Source organism: Oryza brachyantha, chromosome 3 (genome assembly GCF_000231095.2).
Source record: "Oryza brachyantha chromosome 3, ObraRS2, whole genome shotgun sequence".
Lineage (NCBI taxonomy): Eukaryota > Viridiplantae > Streptophyta > Magnoliopsida > Poales > Poaceae > Oryza > Oryza brachyantha.
In genome coordinates, this window is record NC_023165.2 from 3228667 (window position 1) to 3251994 (window position 23328).

At 39.3% G+C, this 23328-nt stretch overlaps 3 protein-coding genes across 3 annotated transcripts; 2 read left to right on the plus strand and 1 right to left on the minus strand.

Moving 5' to 3' along the window:
* The first annotated feature begins 714 nt into the window (after positions 1 to 714).
* LOC102703287 (nuclear pore complex protein NUP96) lies at positions 715 to 5340 on the plus strand. The gene is made up of 6 exons (XM_006649417.3): positions 715 to 801; positions 943 to 3560; positions 3706 to 3829; positions 4121 to 4266; positions 4338 to 4435; positions 4812 to 5340. The coding sequence occupies exons 2-6, from the start codon at positions 1107 to 1109 to the stop codon at positions 4999 to 5001; spliced, it is 3012 nt and encodes a 1003-aa protein (XP_006649480.1). The 5' UTR covers positions 715 to 801; positions 943 to 1106; the 3' UTR covers positions 5002 to 5340.
* Positions 5341 to 8914: 3574 nt separating this feature from the next.
* LOC121053882 lies at positions 8915 to 9507 on the plus strand. The gene has a single exon (XM_040522258.1). The coding sequence runs from the start codon at positions 9085 to 9087 to the stop codon at positions 9337 to 9339; it is 255 nt and encodes an 84-aa protein (XP_040378192.1). The 5' UTR covers positions 8915 to 9084; the 3' UTR covers positions 9340 to 9507.
* A 68-nt stretch (positions 9508 to 9575) lies between these two features.
* On the minus strand, positions 9576 to 14425 carry LOC102700042 (putative MO25-like protein At5g47540). The gene is made up of 11 exons (XM_006651021.3): positions 14241 to 14425; positions 13027 to 13194; positions 12716 to 12834; positions 12474 to 12548; positions 12094 to 12187; positions 11821 to 11880; positions 11648 to 11716; positions 11174 to 11272; positions 10305 to 10349; positions 10123 to 10225; positions 9576 to 9864 (listed from the first exon to the last, which is right to left on the minus strand). Exons 1-11 carry the CDS (start codon positions 14421 to 14423, stop codon positions 9806 to 9808), a joined length of 1074 nt encoding a protein of 357 aa, XP_006651084.2. The 5' UTR covers positions 14424 to 14425; the 3' UTR covers positions 9576 to 9805.
* Between the last annotated feature and the right edge of the window lie 8903 nt (positions 14426 to 23328).

Consider the following 23328-nt stretch of genomic DNA (forward strand, 5'->3'; position numbering starts at 1 on the left):
TTGCAATAAAATTTTATAAAATATTACATCAAAATTATGTTAATCAATTTTTGAGCTCAAAATAATTGCTCCATCCGGGTATTTTATTTGGCACCGTTCGCCTTATTCAAAATTATGTTATAGTTAAAGTTTCTTTAGCGATATATCAAATTATATCAAAATAACTAACAACAGTATATTTTTTTGAATAAGACCCAAAAGTCAGCAATGCTAAAAAAGAAGAAAATAATATTCAATTAATCATATGCCAATGGTTGCCCTCGACTTTTCCCTTCCTCTTGTGTCCTATTATAAGTTAAAGTACGTAATGCACGGTAAGGTGTTAATTAACTTAAAGTATGTAGGGTCATTGAATCTTTAGCCAGTCAATAATCAATAATCTAGAAAAAACATTCTCCGAGAAGCTTATTAAATTTTCACAATCTGACTATAGATTATAATAAGATAATCTGTTTCAGATTATTTATATAGTCCAACTTACAATAATAAATAGGGCAGTCTACTGTTGATAGCTCCTTGGAATTTTTCACATTAGCCCCTGGTTGGTTTGGACCAGTGGGGAAGTGCGAGAAAAGAGGCTGAAATGAGAAACGAACGGCAGATCGAATTCCATCGCTCGATCCAACGGTCAGGATAAATCCGATGGCCAACGAATCAGGGTTTAGTGCGTGCGCGCCCCTCTCCTCGCCGGCCGCCGCTCCCACCCCCCTTCCCCTCCTCCTCCGTTCTTCCCCTCGCGGCGGCGGCAACGGCGGCGTTCTTCCGCCGGCGCGCCCTCGAACCCTCCTCCTCGCCTCGAAGGTAAACGTTCTTCTCCCGAGCCCTCCTCCGCCCCTGGCCTTCTGCGCCGGCTCAGCGTGGAGATCCACGGACCACCGGCACTAGGGTTGATTGGCGGAGCAAAACCTAATCCAAATCTCTCTTGCTCTCGAACCAGTGCAGTTTTCTGCGCGGTGGAGTGCTGGTGGCGGCGGCTGATTTCCGAAGAGGAGAGGAATCTGGAGCGCTCGTATGGAGCGGGGCTAGCTGCGGATGGAGCTAGGAGTCCCACAGAGCTAGGGCTCGCTGATGCTGCTGGGACTGCCTCGGTCGCCTCATTGCCTACCATGTCTTCCGCCCCGGTGTTCCCCGTGCTCCGCCACGACGATTACTTCACCAGGCCGTCAATCGATGAGCTGGTGGAGATGGAGGCGGCTGACCCTGGCTACTGCAGCAGGGTCCCGGGCTTCGTCGTCGGGAGGGTAGGGTATGGGCAGCTTAGCTTCCCCGGCGACACCGATGTGAGGGGGATGGACCTGAATGAGATCGTTAAGTTTGGCAAGCACTGTGTGGAGGTTTACAAGGATGAGGATAGCAAGCCTCCTCTAGGGCAAGGTCTTAACAAGGCAGCAGAAGTGACGTTGATGCTGGATTTGAGTGAAATCCCAGAGCCTGGCACTCTTGTTGAGGTGCTGAAACGTCAAACGAGAAAGCAGGGTGCTTGGTTTGTTTCGTTCAACCACTTGAGTGGCAGGTGGAAGTTTGAGGTCGATCATTTTAGTCGATTTGGTCTTGTGGATGAGGAGGAAGAGGATGTTGTGATGGATGAGGTGGTAGCTCGGCAGCCTATTGCCGAAGTAAGAGAACCACCTGCAAATGGTCATGAACTGGAGCTTTCGCGTTCGTTGCCTGCTCATCTTGGGCTTGACCCTGCAAAGATGCAAGAAATGCGGATGACAATGTTCTCCAATGAGGATGGTGACGAAGATATGGAGGATGGATTCCCATCTGATCAGAGATATTTTAGCAGTGAAAGGATGAATGTGGATTCACCCAACTCAAGTGCTTTGAGGCTGAGGTCGCTCTCTCCTTTGCATGGTTCTTCTCTGAAGGTCGGTAGGAAATTTGGTGTTCTTGATAGGAAAGAACCACAAGCACTGCTGGAATACAGTGCAAATTCTTCAGAACTTGGCCTATCTTCTCATGGTATTCTTATGTCTGGGCAAAACAAGGGATTTCCAGTGAGAATGACCAAGGTGGATGGCTTTAAGTTGCCAGCTAATCAAACAACGCCTGTTACTGGGAAAATATACACTAACTGTGTTGTTGATGCTGCTTTATTTATGGGTAAGTCATTTCGTGTTGGTTGGGGACCAAATGGCATCCTTGTTCATTCTGGTAGTCTTGTCAACAGACCTGGAACCGGTCTATCTTCTGTGATTCACGTAGAGAAAGTTGTGTGTGACAAAGTTGTGCGTGATGAGAAGAACAAAGTTAAGGAGGAACTGACAGATCTATGCTTCTCAGAACCGATGGATCTCCATAGGAAGCTTGATCGGGAATATCTGGAGACTGAGTCTGACTTGTTTAAATTAAAGCTTCAGAAGGTTGTGACAAGTCGTTTTGTGCTGCCAGATATTTGCAGGTCTTATATTGACATCATTGAAAGGCAGCTCGAAGTCAGTGATTTATCTCTGTCTTCGCGTGTTCTGTTAATGCATCAGGTTACAGTTTGGGAGCTAATTCGGGTCTTGTTCTCAGAAAGAGCAACTGGCACCCAGTTAGAACCTACTGGCGATGAGGACCAGGAGGGGATGATTTTAGATAAGAAAGAAGGTTCTGTTGCGATAGACCTTGAAGCGCTCCCTTTGGTTAGAAGAGCAGACTTCAGCAATTGGTTACAGGACAGTGTTTGTCATCGGGTTCAAGGAGAGGCAGGTTCCTTAAATGATGCCAGGTATTTGGAACATATTATTCTGCTTTTGACCGGTCGCCAATTAGACACGGCCATGGAAATTGCTGCTTCAAGGGGTGATGTTCGATTGGCAATTTTGCTAAGCCAGGCAGGTGGGTCAATGCTAAATCGATCTGACCTTGCTCAGCAACTGGATCTATGGAAAGCAAATGGTCTAGATTTTAATTATATTGAGGACGACAGGGTAAAGATATATGAGTTGCTTTCCGGTAATGTACAAGGTGCCTTGGTGGATTTATCAATTGACTGGAAACGGTACCTTGGACTAATAATGTGGTACCAACTATCGCCTGATACATCACTTGATATTATCATTCACTCTTATCACCAGCTCCTTGGTGAGGGCAAAGTCCCATATCCTGTTCCTGTATATATAGACGAAGGACCTCTTGATGAGTCACTTCAGTGGTCCCCAGGTGACCGCTTTGACATATCTTTTTATCTAATGCTTCTTCATGCAAATCAAGATGAGAAGTTTGGGATGCTGAAAACTATGTTCAGTGCATTCTCATCTTCATATGATCCCTTGGACTACCATATGATCTGGCATCAGCGTTCCATTCTGGAAGCTATTGGTGCTTTCAGTTCAGATGATCTTCACGTGCTAGATTTGAGTTTTGTTTACCAACTATTGTGTCTGGGGAAGTGCCATTGGGCTATCTATATCATTCTACATATGCCTCATCTTGATGACGCCCCATACATCCATGAGAAGTTGATCAGGGAAATTTTGTCACAATATTGTGAATCATGGAGCAAGGATGAAACTCAGCGAGATTATATTGCAGAACTTGGCGTTCCAGCAGAATGGATGCATGAGGCTCTGGTGAGTAGCAACTTCGTTTTCTACAAATCTTCTTATAGAAATGCATATGCCTTAAAATGTGAATTGAGCACTGCAAGTTCCTAAGAATGCCACAACCAGAGAAATATTACACTTCAACCTTGTGTAACTGATTATCTTTATACAGGCTCTTTACAACGAATACTATGGAGATCAGCAAAGCGCACTGGAGAATTATATCCGGTGTGGCAACTGGAAGAAAGCTCATACAATTTTTATGACATCCATTGCTCATTCTTTGTTTCTATCATGTAAGTTTTTTGTACATTACTCTAAAGTCTAAAGTCTAAACAAATAGCTTCTGTAAACACTCTGTTTCAGTTTTGTGCTTTCTTTACTCTATCAAATGCACAACTATATCTGATTCCCAAACCTAATTATATGAAGCTTCTTACAGATATCTGAGCAATCCCTTTTAAATATTTTTTTTTCATATGCTTGATGGAGGTGTCTTGTAGATTCTTGGCTAATTTTTGATAAATATTACGTGGTTGACATTGTGGTCTGAGTTTTCAATCAGTCGTTCTGTCATACATTTTCAGCTAAACATCAAGAGATCTGGGACATCACAAGTGCTTTGGAGGATCACAAGTCTGAAATTGCTGATTGGGAACTTGGTGCTGGAATATACATAGACTTCTTCATTCTAAGGAGCTCCATGCAAGAAGAAAGTACTGTGGATGATTCGGTAAGTTTTTATTTTTGAACAATTTCAACATTTTCCTGAAGACTTGTGGATAACATAACCTAACATTTCAGGATCTGCTTGAGAAGAAAAATGAATCATGCAGCACTTTCTTTAGCCGGTTAAATGATTCATTGCTAATATGGGGAAGTAAATTACCTGTTGAGGCAAGGTAAGATGTGATTCTATCTTGTAACAGACCCAGAGCTTAGAAACCAAATATTGACCTCCGCACGAAATTCACTGCCACTTGTTTTCAAGTTTTAACTGAAGAATCCTTAGTATGAAGAACATAACGCAGTGTTGATACGTAACCAGTTTTGCAATAAGCTATTTTCACAGCAACTGGATTATATAATTTCCCATATATAATCAAATCTAAAGCCTAGCTAATTGGCCAGTGCAGAAAGTTTTTATGCTAATTTGCTAATTACAAGATCACGTACATTTGATCTGATTATGTCTATTTTGGGTTCATTAGCACATACTGGTTTCTATGCTTCTTTTGGAATCTATTCTCAGGATTGTTCTCAATTTTGAGTATGCAGGGCATGCTTCTCGAAGATGGCAGAGGAGCTATGCGAGCTATTAATGAACACTCCCGGCGAGGGCTTGGCGCCAAATCTCTACATGGGCTGCTTTCAAACGATGCTCAACGCTCCTGTGCCCGATGACCACAGGTCATCTTACCTGCAAGAAGCGGTCTCTGTTTTCACCGACATACTTTGCAGGGATTGATGCTTTATTGCTTGAAGGTCGATGACATTCCATCTGACGGATTGTTGGAAGTTTTCCTGATTGATCTGTAGCGTTTTGACCTGTTGGCTGTTGTGATCATTCACGGGATATGGGGTGCAGCAATTCCCGAGTCAGTAACACACAGAAGAGCTCCAAAAGTTACCTTGCCCGGGTGCAGTGGAAATGTAGGATCAGCTATTGATGTTGCAGGTAATTGTCATGCTCCTCAAACCCCTGAACAAATGTAACCCATCAGCTTTCTTCGTCTTTGTACTGTAATATACTGTTACTACGGAAAGTAGCAACTCATTATACGGCGTGTGTGTATGTTTTGGTCAAGAGCTAAAGATCGAGGTCTGGTACGTTACAAATTTTACAATAATTTGGTTGAAATATCTGCAGCTTCGTGAAGTTTACCTTTTCATTTTGTTTTATTAATTCCTTGCATCGTGTAGTTCGAAGAAAGCATGGATTTTTAAGGCTTTCTTTGGAACACATAAATGGCAAATCGTAGGTCGCTTCAGAGAAAAAGAATACAATAACCGCTTGCATAGGATATAGAAATTGGAAATTGAATGAGAGAAACTCAAAAGATAATTCAACAAAAGATTGTACCTCATCCTCATGCTAACATTTCTTTCAAAATCTGCATGTAATTAGTTTCTAAGGAGTTTCTAGGATTTGGAAAGTTCCAATCTTTTTTCCACAAAGGTGGATGGAAATAAATTATATGAAATTTGAATCCTACCAACATCTACCACAAATACTCTATTATAAGGTTGGGGGTCATTGTTTAGGATTTTTAGGGAAAAAGCCAAATGACGTATTTGTAAAAAAAATAATTTATGAATAAAACTTTTATATACATGTTATTAGCGATCTAAAAGCAAATGCTGATAAAATATGACAAAAAAAAACCTAAAATCAGCTTTAAATTTAAAGTTTGGTTTATAAGCATAAGCAGCAGAGAGAAAAAATGAGGGTGATTGTGTTTGCAACTAAACTGTGGGGTGAAACTTCCCTCGTTTCTCGTGACCATATTTTCCAAACTATTAAATAAATAGTATATTTTATAAAAATAACTCTATATAAAAGTTGATTTAACAATTATACTAATCTAATTTTAAGTCTACGATAAATAATACTACCCGTATATAAGTGTACTCTCCTAATTTAAACTTGAACTAGAAGAGTGTATTTATTTTGGAGCGGAGATAGTTGTTATGGCATGTTTGCAAATAAAAAAAATAATATGTGAATAAAATTTTTATATACGTATTCTTAGCGATCTAAAAGCCAATGTTAGAAAATAAACGTTGATGAAAACCTCCAAAATCAACTATTGAAAATTTAAATTTTGGGTTATAAGCCTAAGTAAAAGAGAAAAGATGAGATGGATACTTAACCAGATTTTTCGTTTTGCGTGATGATCTTTTCCTTTTTCAACGCTCAGCTTCAAACATATCCCAAGTATTTTTAGGACTGCAAAGCTATCCGGTTAGGAAAAACTACTCGTGTCGAACAATGGGTTACTCATCGGTACTAAAGACTAAGGGATTCTTTTGTAGGCACCAGTTTATGTAGCTATCCGTTGATTCTGAATTTGCACAAAGAGCTTCAGTGAAGTACTAGTTCTTTTGTTCTGTCTGATAAGCGATGAAAGCTCCAAGTCAGCGAAGACGGTGCAGTTAAAATCGACGTACTCTGGAAGCTTAAGAAGTTTAGTTAACTGTAAATTGTTGTATATAGTATCGTACAACACGTCGCGTAATCGTAGAGTTGTACACATAGAACTGCTTCAAATACGAAACAACTTCTATTTAGGAAAAGAATAATTATATATATGATTTTATCGTATATATGATTACACAGAAGAACGCACGCTGCGACTAAAAGCCGAACAACGGTGGTCGCCGGAACGTTTTGTCATACGACTATCATAAACAAAAGTTATGCGCATAGCAACGCTCGTTAGGAAAAGCATGAAACAACGTAAGATTATTTTTACCGTTGTAGCTTGTGCTAAAATATATTTATTCTAAGTAATTATTGTAGTGAAGTTTGTAAAAAGTAAAAGCTAAATACATTAAAAATAGATAATAAAGTAATTAATAATTGTACTGAGATTTGATTAAATAAAAATATTATTTTTTTTATTTTTATAAAAGTACTTATGTGATAAGTGAAATATAAAAGTTATTTTAATCTGAGGGAGCAGCCGCTTCTCTTCTCCGTGCACGCGATTCAACGGAAAATCACACCGTTGGAGTGAGCGAAAACTGCTTTTGCAGAGCAGAAGCATGTGAAGTTTATATGGTTTGTCTGAGGTCCAATACTGTGGACAGCAAACGTAGGCTCCCTGCATTATTAACCGAGATTCCTGGTTTTATAAACCCGGATTTCGTCTTCTTTTATCATGCTTTTTCGTCCCGTAATCACTCACAAAACAAAGCATAAATGCAGGGTACAGCAGCAGCGTTTCCCACTCGCAACATCGCCAAAAGCATCCTGTGCCGTCGCTCAATTATTTTCTGCAACCGAAAACCATACCAAAATCCGTCTGTTTCTGAGTGCCACAGACTGACTCCACACTTCGTCCTTGCTGCCGGCCGGTGGTGCATCAAACGAATATGACTTCACGTCAGTTAGCATATACAAATGCAGCCACTTGACTCGGAAATTTGTTGCAAGTGAGCTGCACCTGGAATAGATTAGTATTTACTCCTACACCCTCGTTGTTTCGGTTATAATAAGCATAAATGAAATGGTATATATCAGTAATTAAATTGAAGGCAAAGCCAAATGAAGATATCACTGATAACACCTCCATAGCATAGAGAATCGTGGATCACAATAGAGAGAGTTTTAGTAGAGATCTTAAAATTTTCGTTAGGGTCATCTAACTCTAACAACATGGATAGCTCCGTCCTAAATTAAATAATAATTTATGGCTAAATTTTGTTATTGTCATTCTAACAATAAATTTTATAAAATAAACCACGATGAAAAGATCCTTAAAATCTATTTCAAAATTAAGTTTTGATATTAAAGTTTTAGCTTATAAATATAACTACCAGCGAAATGACACCGCTATTAAGCCAAATTGCCTAAGAAAAAGAATCAATCTTGGCTGAGGCCCCAAGAAAGCCCGTAGTCGGAAATCTCGGAGTACAAATCACCAGGATGGTGGACAAAAACGCTATGGCCGCACACGCAAACGCGCACGGGAAGCACAAGCGCCGGAGCAAGAGAGAGAGGCCGATGACATGTAACATGTGACTGTTTGTCGTCGCCGTCGTCCTAAAAAACCTAGAGAGTAAAAAAAAAGACACGATGGTAGCATACAAACTATGAAAACAGAATATCCCTTATCAATAAGTCTTATCATGATGTTTGGGACGACTGCACTTTTATTGCCGATGTCTATTTGTAATTGATCCACTTATATACCCTTCTTAATCTTAATGAAATTTGATCAGCCCCAGCTAAAAAGAATTAATGAATTATTACTCGCGTCAACACATCAAATTTTCCACTATTTATATATATAAGATTAGGGTTAAAAGTAATAAGGAAATTCTCCGACGGATAAATTAATAAATATAAAAAATTAAATTAATACAATAATAATACCATTTCCAACCGCTTTAATCCTCGCTTAAGATGTATTTTGCCCCCATCAGCTATATCGTGGCTCCGTCACCGACAGAATCGTACGGTTTGGCACGCAGGAAAATGTGTCGTCGGTTCAGCCCACGGCCGCACCCACCACCGGCCAACGGAATTGCGAAAAAAAGGCTGCACAAACCAAAAAACGCACGGCGGCTCAGCACAGCACAGGATGCGTCTTCTTACCACCTGGGTCGCAAAACAGACAAACCCCGCACCCAGTAAACAACGCCAAAACAAACAGCCACCCGTTCGTTGATCCATTCCACTCCCAATCCACAAGCTTTTCCGCGGCCGAAGCAAACCCAAGAACCCCTATAAATTTCTCCCCGAAACACACAGGATGGCACAAAGCCACCCACAGACACAGACACAGACACACACACACAGTGAGCTCGAGCTGAGCAGGTTGCCATGGCGGACATCGCGCTGCTGGTGACGGAGGAGTTCGAGAAGAAGCTCAAGAGGGGGGCGCCTGGGGAGTCGTCGTCGTCGGCGGCGGCGGCGGAGCCGAGGAGGAACTTCGGGGCGGTGATGAAGGTGTGCGGCTCGTGGGTGGAGGCGGCCGCCGCCGCCGCCGCCGGGGTGAAGGTCAACGTCGCGCTGCTCAACGTCGAGCCCAGGTCGGGGCCGGCCGTGGCGGCCATGGACGGCGTCTTCTCCGCATAAAGATTCTCGCTTTTTTTTTTCTTTTCTTTTTCCCTCTTTTACTGAAGAAAAAAAAAGCTAATTAGGAGGAAAGTATTATCCATCTCCCCTCCTCTCTGATGACGATGTAAATATTAGCCGCTGCGCTTTTTGATTTGGAACAAGCTCCTCTTCGTTCATCTCGTTTCGTTTCAGTTTTCTCTGTGCATTTTCTCGTGTTCGAGCTGCCGGAACGCGTCGGGGAAAGCGCAGAAATCAGTAGAAACGACGCTTATAAATCGAAAGGAAGTAGCCCAGTTTGGGTGCGTGTTGGCGTCCAGTTGTTCACGGCCCAAAACACAAGCACATCCCAGTAGAATCAGCGTTGATTTCCCTTTGGTTTATATGAACATGTAAACAAAAACAAGCTAGAGAGACTATCCACCCTCTCTCTCGATGTCAGGCTCCAGGCTCGTCCAGTTCTTTGATCACAGGTCCAGTTCTTTGATCACAGGGCCGAGATCTCGGTGACAACCTGAGCTTTGTCGGCCTCGAACTGCTGATCCTCTGCATGAACACAACAAAGAGGGATCACTCAGTAAAAACTAGTTTTAGCTTTATCCTAATACGAAATTTGAAGTTGATATTACGGTTTTTATCGTATTTTATTTTTCAGATTTTGTTTTTATATTGTTAAAACATGTTTATAGAAATTTTATTTAAAAATTATTTTTCGTTGCCGTTTGGTTTTTTCTAAGAAAACAATCAATCATCCCTTTATCCTAACCAGAAGTGGCTAATTAAGGAGTGGTTAATTTTAATTACCTTTTTCTATTGTGAAGTCTGCCAAGAACCTGAGGATTTTGCTCTTGTTTGTCACCAGTATACCGACGATCTCAGGTGGTTTCTTCGGATTGCCGGTAAACAGCTGAATGTTACATACACGAATATGCTCAGTTTTTGTTTGGTAAACTCGCGAACATTTTGTCTGTAAAGCTGAATTGTACCTTGAAGACACGAAAGGCCTCAACTTGAATAGCCCTGCTTTGTTCCTGGTGACACATCAGATTAAAACAAAACTCATATCAGCTATGTTTAGGGACTAAAATAGAAGAATTGAAGAACCAAGAAGCTACTGATGGTTTTAATTTTTAGTAGCAAACTCACGTTAAGAACATACTCTCGTTTCGGTTTTAATAGACGACACCGTTAACTTTTAAACATGCATTTGAACATTTATCTTATTAAAAAAATTATTGCATCTATTTCAAAATATAAGTATTTCTAAATTATTTAGCAGAGATTAAAATTAAGAAAAAATGCTACATTTCCCTTTATTAATGAGGAATATATGAGATTGAGAGGCTAGGTTAGGGGTAGAAGGGAAAAAAAAATCTTGAATAAGACATGATTATTAGGACAAATAATTCTATGAATACTGCTATAAATGATTATATTTTTAAATTAAAATTCAAATACTAGAAATTATTATATTTTATGACAGATTGAGTATTTGATTATGATTTTTTTGTTTGATTTATTAATAAATATATTTTAAGCACAACTTACATTTTTATATATTTGTATAAAATTTCTAAATAAAATCAACAATTAAATATATGTAAAAAAGTTAAGGGTGATATTTATTATAAACCAAGCCATATATATAGAACACACATATGAAGAAATTTTATGATACCTAAGAAAATACATAGATGTACTAACTTTTAATGTAAAAGTGTTAGTACACTCGATACCTGAAATACTCAATTTTATGCTAGAAAATATAGTATCTTGATCAGGATATCTTTTCAAAAATAATAAAAGAAACTTTAGATCAAGATATCACACTATTATATATTATATGAGATCTTACCCTTAGAAGGTTCATTAGAATTATGAGGTTATCCTTTGAGCTTACGTACCGCACCATTACTGTTGTGTTTGACTTATCCAAAAGAATGTCTCCTAGTAGCTGAAAAAACAAATCATGTGCATAGGACAAATTATCAAAACTTGAACCCATCAAGCCATCATATTGAAGTCAGTAGTCAGATTTAGGTGAATGATACGGTTAACGCAAGAAATAATATGTAATGTTATAAGATATTTAATGGGCCTTTTTTACTATCCTTAAAAAGTAATTTAAGGTATCAAAAATTTTAGTATAAATTTTTGGTACCTCAAGGTGCAATGTATTGAGTACTCAATGTATCACACCTTTTACACTAAAAATGGTGGTAACTTGAGATATTTTTTCAAAGATGATAAAAAAACTCTATTTAATAAGCTTAGAAAGAGATAAGTAACATAACATAAAAAAGAGGAAGAGAGAAAAGGAGGAACATACCTGAATGGCTTGCCTTCGAATGATGTAGTTGGAAGATGACAGCAATTTTGAGTTAAATTCTGGAAAGAACTGATACATGCATGGATTGAGTTAATGGAAATACTGCCAAAGGTCAAACCAAAAGTTGACGAATATTAACATCTCCCTTGCTTGCTAGCAATGAGAAATCTTACCCAATCATAATTATTTGAAAAGAACTCAGCCACACTTGATTTATGCCTTGTGAGGAGTTCCTGTTACAAGTTAAAAACAAGAACAGATGCAATCACCAACGTTGGGAAACATTTGCTGAGAGCCTGAGACAACACAATATATGATGATTGCTCATGTCCTGCTAAAAATCATTTATGGGTCCCAACAAATGCAGAGAACAAAAACGAGACTCTCCTTTGGAAATGTTCTTCGTCAAGAAGGTTAAGTACAGAATGGACGACACAATCAATCACCTTAAAAGTCTTGAAGGCATCGGATGCTATGTTGAAGTCCGGATATTGTATATAGTGAAAGAATTTCTTCATATGCTGAGACTCTAATACATACCTGCAAAATTAAGGAATAAATTTATACTGATTAAAGACCATGAGAAAAGGAAGTGGTGACATATAAATTATTCATTCACCAAGCAAATAATGCTATATTGGATAAAGAAAGAAGAAACGTGATATTAACGGTGATGCTAGCTTAGCTAGTCAGGGTTTAGATTATGAGAAGATGACATTTTTTTTGGTCCTGTGAAATTTACTTCATGTTAGATTTTTAAAATAAAAATATCCATGCATTTATCCTTTTACTCATAAAAGAGCAACGTAAAGCATGCTTTTGCCACCTTGCAGCAACTTGGTGCCGTATGCAGTCCCTTAAAATTGCACTATAATGTATTGCAATGTCCATGTTGTCATACCTGTACACAAATTATGTAAATGTCATGTAATTAGTTCCAAATAATAAGCAATAACAAGATTTTCAGTGAAGATCAGATAGCCCTTATATGGACTGCATCTGAAGAATAAAGTTCAAAACTGCAGTCACACAAACGGATGGTTAAGGAAGAAGCAATTGACTACTTACCCAGAAATTAAAACTTCCATAATATCTTGATTTTCTTCCAAATAATCAGAGGCAACCATCCTGTAATCTACCTTTTGCCTCAGCAAATTTGCCGTAACTTGAGTGACATCCTTCTGAGTCTGAGGAAAAATGAAAGAAACGCCCTATTAAATTATGAGAAGTTTAAAATTATATATCTCGGTAAAAGACAGAGTTTCTCGATGATAAACTGGGTCATGACTCTTGAGCCTATATGGCTTCTTCTTATTCAGAAAATCTCCCAAGGAAATGTGCTTGAAAAATTTAAATATATATGGGATCTTTTGACATACTTCAAGGTCCATACGTGGAAGGCAAATAATTAGTAGATGTAGACAATTGGTATTCTCCTTGAAAAATTCTTTCGTCAACTGCGAGCAAGCTTCATCGATCGGCTCTGCATCACCATTTCCATAGAGAATGGATTTGATCTCCCTGATGGTTTTAGTTAGATCGGCCATCTACATGTTAGTTTAATATCGTATTTAGCCCCAAATTCATAACATTTCGCTCAAAAGTTCAACTACTAACTGAAAAGTGGACTTACAAAAACGATCTGGTGATATAAATAATTTATACATATAAATTGCAGAGTTAAACCTTAACAGTTTTGGACAAACACAACCTCTCCTACATGTGTTTCGTTTTGTTGTCATTCTACAAAGTATTTGTGTCATTCAGATGAAAGTTATATGATCATAACCATGACTAGTTATTCTAGTCAATCTTCTGTTTGTTTGGCAATAGACTCAGCTTAATTTTACAATAATGTTACCTCTGGTTTGGAAATAATGTGGGCTTAGAATACGCGCAAACGATCTGAATCAATAATGGTAAAATCATCGATTTATCATGCGGAAACAGGGGTAGTAAATTGTCTTGAAAAATACTTTTCTCCGGTCAAAAATATTTGTTATTTAGAATAAGATTTGACCAAACCTCTAAAATTATTACAAGCAGTTTTGTGTTATAATAAATTTATAAAATATAATAAGTTTTTGATATTATGATAGTAATTTTCAAAGAGAATCTATGTGTATTGTATTCAAGAAATAAGAAATGATCAATAGTCAAAAGTTTAAAAGTTTGACGAAATATTTTTCTAAATGATAAATATTTTTTTACTAGATAGAATACTTCCACGTCATTAAATTTGGAAAAATGTTTTCAGACCAGGCTTTTACCACCTCTCATCTCGTGTGAGGAACGAAAAAACATTAATTTATCATGTGAAAATGATATTATTAAATTGTCTTAAAAATACTTCCACGTCAAATTTGAAAAAAATAATAATAGTTTTTAGACCTGTGTTTTTAATCATCCAAGCTTTTATTACGCATCATCTCTTTTGAGAAAAGAAAGTAGGAGATCTCTTTTACCATTCTTAAGAAAATATGTGGATATACCACACTTTCAGAGATAAAAACTTATTATTAGCAAAGTTTTACGTTAAAATTTTAGTTTCACGGTAAAATTAACGCCAGAAAAGGGAAACTACACGTATCACCTTGTGCTCGCGCTTGGCACCGCACGCCTCGTGATTGGCGGCGACGAAGCCGAGGAGCTCCCTCGCGTGCCGCACCACTTCCGCCGGCGACCTCGCCTTCGACCGGAACAGGCTGCCCGATCCTCCTCCCCCCTCCGCCGCCGCCCCGCCGCCGGTCACGCACGGCCACAGGCACCCCGCCATGGTTCCGCCCGCCCGCCCGCCCGCCGGTACAGCTAGCTGGCTAGTCTTGCGCGCCGGCCCCGCCGTGGCCGTGGCCGGGCTACGCGTCGGCGACGGACGAGACGACCCTGGTTACCTTGTGCGCATCGCATGCATGGGATGAACCGATCCTGGCGGTGGTCGACTGATTGATTCGGCCTCGACACCGCCGGCGCGCCGGCGCTGGGCGCCGCCTGCGTGCGTGCGTGCGTGCGTTGGGTGGCGTGGCGAGATCGAGAGATCGCGGGGGAGGAATTGGAGGAGGGGGGAGCGACGGCGACGCGCGCGCGTGCAGGCGGCCAGCGAGGGGCTCGCCACGCTGCGCTGCTGCTAAGTTTTTTACCGATTCGGCGCTATTTTTGGATCGATCCGACCGACGATTTTCTGATTAATTCCACGACGGAATCCTGGAAACCGGGCGGGCCAAGCGAAAAACGCGACCACGCGGGCGTTCAACTGGGCTGGAGTCTCACAATGAGTTGGGCTCATCCACGCCTTGTCCTTCTCTCACCTGGGCTCGATGTAAGACTGGGAATGGGCCAAGGCCTGTGAGTTCTTTCACAACCTTACTTAATTCTTAAAAAAATTTTAACTCAAAATTCTATACAATTTTATTTTCAATCCGTTTTGAACCCGTCCCTTAAATTTTATAGGCAACATAATTAGACACATTACCACCCCTACCCCTAGATCGATGTTTGTCTCGACCACTGGGCACTGGCCCATGCTTCCACAGATGTATATTATCTGTATTATTATTACGTCCGTTAACTACCTTTAGCATTCAAATTTATCTAAAAATATATCTAATTTGCTCATCTCAACTTTTCTCAAATTACTCTGTAGTATCGACCAATGAAACCCACCCACCACTTCACTTTGCTTATTTTTTATAATCTCCATGAATATCTTCAAACAAACATATATTTGAATATTGAAACCAATCAAAGCCAAAAACCAGTTTTTACTGAGCTGATGCAGAAATTTAACATTGAAAGACATGCAGAGCTAGGATAGATGCACACATCGATCAGTTAGTTGGCCGGCGTGAAGGACCAGAGCTTCCAGCTGGTCGTCCCGAGGATGCCCCACACGAAGGCGCTGTACCTCGCCGTCGTGGTGCCCGGGCCGGCCACCGTGACCACCAGCTGGTAGTTGCCGCCGCCGTTGTACGGCTGCGTCTGGCCGCTCACCACGTTCACGAACCGCAGGTACGTCCTCCCCGTGCTCAGCCCGTACATGTGCACGGCGAACTGCCCGACCTGCTGGATGCTCTTGTCGTTCACGTTCACGGCCGTCCACGCCGCCGCCGGCGACGGCGGCGGCGGCGGGCTTGCTGCTGCCGCGGTGGTGGCGTTGGCGATGGCGAGCGAGGCGGCGAGCACGACAGGGAGAACGATAAAGCTAACGAACGACGACGGCAGCCTCATGTCGATCGCGCGTGCGTCAAATTAAGGAGTAACTTAGCTATCTGTGCTTAGCTTAGCTCTCGTATCGTGAAGTGATCACTACAGCCAGCTGGTACTTGTGAGTGGTAATTAGGATGTGTTGTGACCTCTATTTATAGCGGTGTACGCGCGTCTTCTCTGATGCACAGCTAGTAAAACAGCGTTGACAAATTTTAGCTTTGAATTAATTAGACCACATATAGCTAGTCAATCACACACGCCTTCCGTTCATATTGCAGGATGTTTTGGCTACAATGAAATTCATCTATATATATCAATGTATATATCAATGTATAGTGTTTTTATATGCCTAGTTTTGTTGGCATCTATATAAATGCAACAAAATATTGTGAAATGGATACAAGTATATATACACCATCTATTTCACAATCTATATATATATATATATATATATATATATATATATATATATATATATATATATATATATATATATATATATATATATATATATATATATATATATATATACAAAAAGTTATGGAACTGACGAATACTTTCTTCGCCGGTTTATATGTGCAAATGCATATAATTATCTAAAAAATGGAAATGCAAATCCTTTTTAATTAGACTGGTGTACTATTGTTGAAGGTTTCAAACAACCCAACGCGTTCCGCGTGAATACGATCAATCTGTCATGTCAGTTAGAAACTCCCTACTTGCAGTAGTGATTCCAACATGCCTAACGTTTTCCAGATCATGAGCCCAGACGACTTCAGGTATATATTACCTGATTTAATTAGTTACATAATAATAAGACATGACATGCTTGACTTATAATTGTATATAATCCAGTGGTGCTTTAACAAATTTCCATGATCTAATAATTATGCTGGTTAATTAAACCTTGGATGTAAACTTGGCAGAAACCCGTAGGAAATTAAGCCGGTCATGTACATGCACAACCGACGTCCACAGCGAAGCTTACGCCGGGCCGTTCGTTTCGAAGTCTACACAGTACCACCCCAGCTGGACACAGATAGATCAGATCTAAATTAACATGGCTTAGCTACCTTCTTGTTCTTGTGATTATATATATGTTAAAGCAATAGAAATCGTATGCATGGTTGACAATGTCAAAGCTTAAACTGCCCCACATATGTGTTCTGTTCTGTTGCTATATTATAACTTTATAAGTTTTTGTTCATTCACACCAAAGTTGAATGGCTATATGTAATCATGCCCAATTATTGTTCTAGTGTATCTTATGTTTCATGTATAGTTGGACTCAACTATCGATTCTACCATATTTTTTTACATAATAGATATAAATCCAACCGATATATCTGCACACAGACAAGCAAGGGTTACACAAATAATTATATTACAGGTCTCACAATTGAGCGATAACACAATCTTTTCGAATAAGAGGAATGGTTAAGCATATGCTAAAAATTAATGGGAGTGATCTTATTAAAAGCCGGAGGGAATATATGGCCATGTCCAAATCTCAGCTCGAACAGGGGGCCAAAACAACGGAGCAAAACCACAGATGGATCTCAGTATGAGTTGGGCTCGTCTCGTAGACGCCATGTCCTTCTCAGCTGAGTGCGCCTTCCCAGCCCATGCTATATGTCTGTGTTGTTCAAAGCATCATGTAACCTGGACCTGGAGCGTTGCACTTCAAAACATGTGGATTATAAACCAATACAAGAACCGTGCGTGTTCTTTGAATGGGGAAATCAAAGGACAAAACATGGTAATATAACATTCACGAATTTGTGTTTTCAATGTTCATGTGCGTGATTAGCCCTAACTCGATGCAAACAAACGGGTTACGAGGTGACGACTCAAACCCACCCAAAACCTAATACAACAAGGTAATTAACTAGCTACCAGCTACTGCTAAACATGAGCGTGACACACACAGTGCTCTAACCATGCTGCTGATCGATGAATTAACTGAAGATTGAGCTAGCATCGATATCGATCCACTTTAGTTGGCCGGCGTGAAGGACCAGAGCTTCCAGTTGGTCGTCCCGAGGATGCCCCACATGGAGACGCTGTACCTCCCCGTCGTGGTGCCCGGGCCGGCCACCGTGATCACCAGCTGGTAGTTGCTGCCGCCGTTGTACGGCTGCGTCTGGCCGCTCACCACGTTCACGAACCGCAGGTACGTCTTCCCCGTGCTCAGCCCGTAGATGCGCACGGCGGATTGCCCCACCTGCTGGATGCTCTTGTCGTTCACGTTCACGGCCGTCCACGCCGCCGGCGTGGTGTCGGCGGCGGCGACCGAGGCGGCGGCGGCGACGATGAGAGAGAGGACTAACACGATGCTAAGGGACGGCGTCGACGGCGATGATCTCATGTTTGTCATGTATGCTTAATTGTGGCTGCTAGCTAGCTTAGTGCTCCCTAGGTTGCACTTGTGAGTGACTGTAGTGATGTGTTAACTGTGTATCAGTGTATGATGTGTTGGCGTTGGAGATGGCTTGTGCAGTGGCCTATTTATAGTGGAGTAACGTCGTCAGAGACCACACGGTTAATTAGTGTGGAACACACCAGTGACAGTGAGTGAACACACTGGCTAGTCACTGAGACATGCTGACAGATCATCGTTCTCCTGTTTCAAGTCGCTGACACGTGAACCCTATATCGTAATGGATCCATATAGCACTGACCCACGTGGATGTATAGCTCACTGATATAGCATGTATAGCTGTAAAATGCAGTGTGCGGAGAAAAAAAAAGCTACTTACAGTAGGTTAAGATTGACTTGCTTAGACCCAGTACATACGTATTCATGTTGTTAATTAACCTACTAGAAGTTGCCTGATCATTTCTCTGTTAATTATATATACACCACACCTGTACGTGCACATAACATATTACATATGCATGCATGCAAAACGTTCAAATTAATCAAGTTTCTTACAACCGCGCGCGTACGGTCAATACTGTCAGTAAGAACTTGCGTTTAATTACACGCCCCAACATCATGCCTAACATGTTCATTTAATTACTGTGAGTAATTAAATAAGCTAAGGTACACTGGCGATTTATATTTAAGCTATGACAGAAAGGCAGTAACAAGCAAGCTGAATTGCAGATGAGTTCAGACTTCAGTTCAGGGCATATATACGTACTTTGGTTGATATTTGGCCCGTTTTTTAAGACAAGACTACATATGAATGCTTGACTTGTGATCAAGTGGTAAGACATGATTAAGCTAGTGTTAACCCTACTAGATGTAATTGGGCAGCTCGCGTTGGAAATAAACGCGGTCATCATGCACTCATCACACAACGAACATCGACATCGAAGCTCATACTAGTTCTGAGATATACAATCCCTCTGGATTGAGAATTCTGATAATTTTAAACAACATCCTTGTCTTTAAAACATAACTTTGACTGTGCTTTTTATTATGATATACAAACAAATAAATAATTGTTTGTTTTTATTAAAGTACTTTTTAGAGTAATGTACACATATGATGTTCTAGTGTTTTTAAAATATATATTTTTTAAATGTTATCAATAATCAAAGTATTAGAAGTTTTACCTTAATATTACCCAATGCAGCATGCTATGGAACCGGAGAGGGTAAGATGTACGTTGAGTGTCCATCTTTTGGTTTTGTCCAAATATGGGTCCAGTGACAGTCCATACGTTCAAGTTACTGGTTATTCTAGCTTAATTTGTCCTAAACCAAACATTTATATGTTCAACCATCAATATTTAAAGAAAATGTATAGTTGGTTTTACAACATACAAATTAAATATTATGAAAGCATTTCTGCTGGTGAATCTGGAAACATAAATATAGTGATGTTAAACTATATGAATATCTAAAAATGGATGGTCAAAGATGTAAAAATTTGACTTAGAACAAAATTAGAATAACAAATATACTTTTGGTTTTTAATAGATGATGTCATTGAGTTTTACTCATACTTTTGATCATTCATCCTATTGAAAAAGCTTACGTAATTATTATTTATTTTATTTTAACATGATTTATTATTATATATTTTACGCGTAACTTATATTTTTTTTATATTTGTATTAAAGCTTTAAATAAGATGAATGAATAAGTATGTGGTAAAAGGTTAACAGTTACGTCTATTAAAACCGGAGGTGGTAATTCAAAAAAGAGAGAGTACTTAGGCGCTTTGCCCTAAAAACAATACTTTTAATTTATGTTCAGAAGTACTTTATTACACACATACAGTGATGATTTTATAATTGTAAGAGAAATTTGCGACCAAAACTTGATATTGATAGTCAAAATATGCTCCATATTTTTGAACGGACTACATACATAAGTGCAGTGTCTGGCAGGATGAACAATGCAGAATGGAGCCTTTTCCGGTTCATCTACGACCATTAATTGTGTTGGCATGGGACGAAGTGCGAAAATGTTTTCTTGCGAGCTGCCTAAAAGAAAAAAAAAATGTTCTCTTGAAGGAAACGTGCCGCGCGCTGGCATGGTTTTTAAAGGTTTCCTAAGAGCAAACCTAGCGTATCATGTTATACCTCGTGAAAATAAATAATGCGAGATAAAAAAAATGATTCCAACATCTAAGCCTGCTGGTGGATTGCAATCCAATTCAAATCCACTCCAATCTATTTCTTTGCTAATTAGTCTACCAAACCAACAAGCACCAATTATTCTTTATTAGGGTCCAATCCAAATCAATCCAACTTTGATTTTAGCCTAACCCGCACCAAACCATTTGGTTAAAATGGATTCAATCCACTTTTGCAAAATGGATGCACCATTTGATATATATAAACTCGGACCTAAAATTTTAAAACTGGCGTTCACACAATAAAAATTTATCAAATTTGACTAAAATTTGGTGGAATGATTTATTATGTATAAAAATAACTTTGTGCAAATTTTGATCGATTTCTACATGTGGGTCCCACCTACGTCTATTATCTTGTTCATTAGCTACTTAATTAAAGGATCTATTTACCCTCCACGGGTTAAATCCATTTAAAACATCCCCAACAGCTTATCTAAATTTGGTCATCCATATCTTCATTTGGATGATCATCTAAAACACTTTCATCCTTCATATCCCTTTGTACTCCAGCAGATCATCTATATATAGCATCCTCTATATCAATTTGGAGGATTGGAGAGAGAACATCTAAATATAGAGTTTCTCTCTCCTAATATGGATGACATCCAAAAATAGATGATGAGATGATATAGATGTTCTGCTGGAGCACAACTTTTACTCTTCATCCTCTATTTATAGGATGGAGGATGGGATGGATGAGCCGTTGGGAATGCTCTTAGCACGTAAAATCACCTAACCAAATTCAGTCCATATCAATCCATTTGTCTATATAACCCAATCCAATCAAAACCATTTAAAGTAACAATCCATTTGCACCACACAATTCAAATTAAAACCAACTCATTTAACTCATTTCCATCCAACCCATCCAACCCATTAGCAGTTCTATCCACATCTCAACATAATCACAAAAGAAGAGAGCCAACATGAGAGAAGGTGGCTGCAAATTTAATAAAATATACTACCTACGTCCCTAAATGTTTGATGCCGATTTTTTTATACACGTTTGACCATTCGCCTCATTCAATTTTTTTAGATATATAAAGCTATATGTATGCATAAAAGTATATATTTAACAATAAATAAAATAATATAAAAATAATTAATAATTATGTAAATTTTATAAATTAGATAAACAGTCAAACATGTGAAAAAAGTCAATGACGTCAAACATTTAGGATAGAGAGAGTGTATGGATGATACATATATTTCGTAGGAGCGGTGCATAATATGAATAACGTATAACATAGACGATAGAATTTGAATGCGAGACCGCTCAGTGTTTTGATTAACTATTTGACTTATGGTATACGTACATAGGGAACAAATGCATCAATTTCATATGTGCATGGTCCGCCTATCTAGCTGTCATCGGGCATCGGGGGTTGTTCTCAACCCACACGATAGATGCTAAACTACATCGATCGACGACATGCATGGCAGGTGTTGATCTTAAACTGACAACGGCAAGGAAATTGCATATAGCTTGTCAATCTAACTGCTCCCTCCAGTTCATTAACTTTTAAATCTATATTTAATTATTTATTTTATTTAAAAAATTTATATAAACATTCTTAAAGTTTCTTAGGTACTAAATCAAACTATAACAAAATAATTAATAACTATATATTTTAAATATGATGAAGGGTACTACTTCATCCCGAAATAAATTCATTTTTCAGTTTTTCGATACAATGTTTTGACTCTTCGTCTTATTTAAAAATATTTTGTGATTACTATTTTTATTGTTAGTAGATGATAAAACATAAATAGTACATTGTGTGATTAATTTTTTTAAATTTTTGTGCAAATTTCTTAAATAAGACGAATAACCAAACTTTGGCCACATAAATAAAAAATGAGGATATCATGTGCCAGATGTTGTACTATGTTAACGACATAAAAAAGAGTGAAGTGCACCAGCGGTCCCTAAACTTGTATGCATGTGTCATCTCGGTCCCCTGAACTCTCAAACTGTATTTTTGAGTCCCCGAACTTGTCCAGGGGTGTCATATAGGTCCAAACGGGCTCTGACCTGCTCCATCCACTGACGTGTCATGTCACGGTGGCGCCTACGAGAAGGGAGAGAAAAGAATAAGGAGGAGAGAGAAACTGACATGTGGGATCCACGTGACACCACTAACACGTAGGCGTCACGTGGCATGTCACGTCAGCAGATGGAGCGGATTAGAACTCGTTTGGACCTATATGACACCCCCGGACAAGTTTGGAGACCCAAAAATATATTTTGAGAGTTCAGAGAACTAAACGACACATATATACAAGTTTAAAGACCGATGGTACAATCCCCTCTAAAAAAATCTCATTCTCCGGCCAAGTCGTACTTTGTGTACGTTCATCGATTCGAGAGGTAGAGCAGCGACGATACAGCTGGATCAGCGCCCGTTGACACGCACACATTAATCCGGCCGGCATTTGTCCGCACGCAGGCAGGTCGGTATACGGCGGCGACTTCAAACGCACAAGTTGAGCACCCAAGATAAAATTTGATGCACCACCCGACGTACTCGCATTGAATGGATTACGGATCCCATACCACATATATTGCCAATTTGTCCTTGCCATTGCAAACAACGGCGACCCAGCAGCGAGTTAAACATGCTCGAGTCAGACAAAAGTACGGGTGGGTTCTTACGAAGAAAGTCAAATGATATTTATAAGAGTAATTTTACAGTATTTGAGATGATATCTGGAGGTACCAAAATTTCAGCGTAAAATTTTGGTACCTCTTGATATCTAAGTATTAGAAGGTACCAAATTTTACACTAAAATCTTGGTACCTCTCGGTACCTATTCGAGAACCATAAAATTGTTTTATTTATAAATAAAAATTAATTTATGAATAAAATTTTATAGATGTATT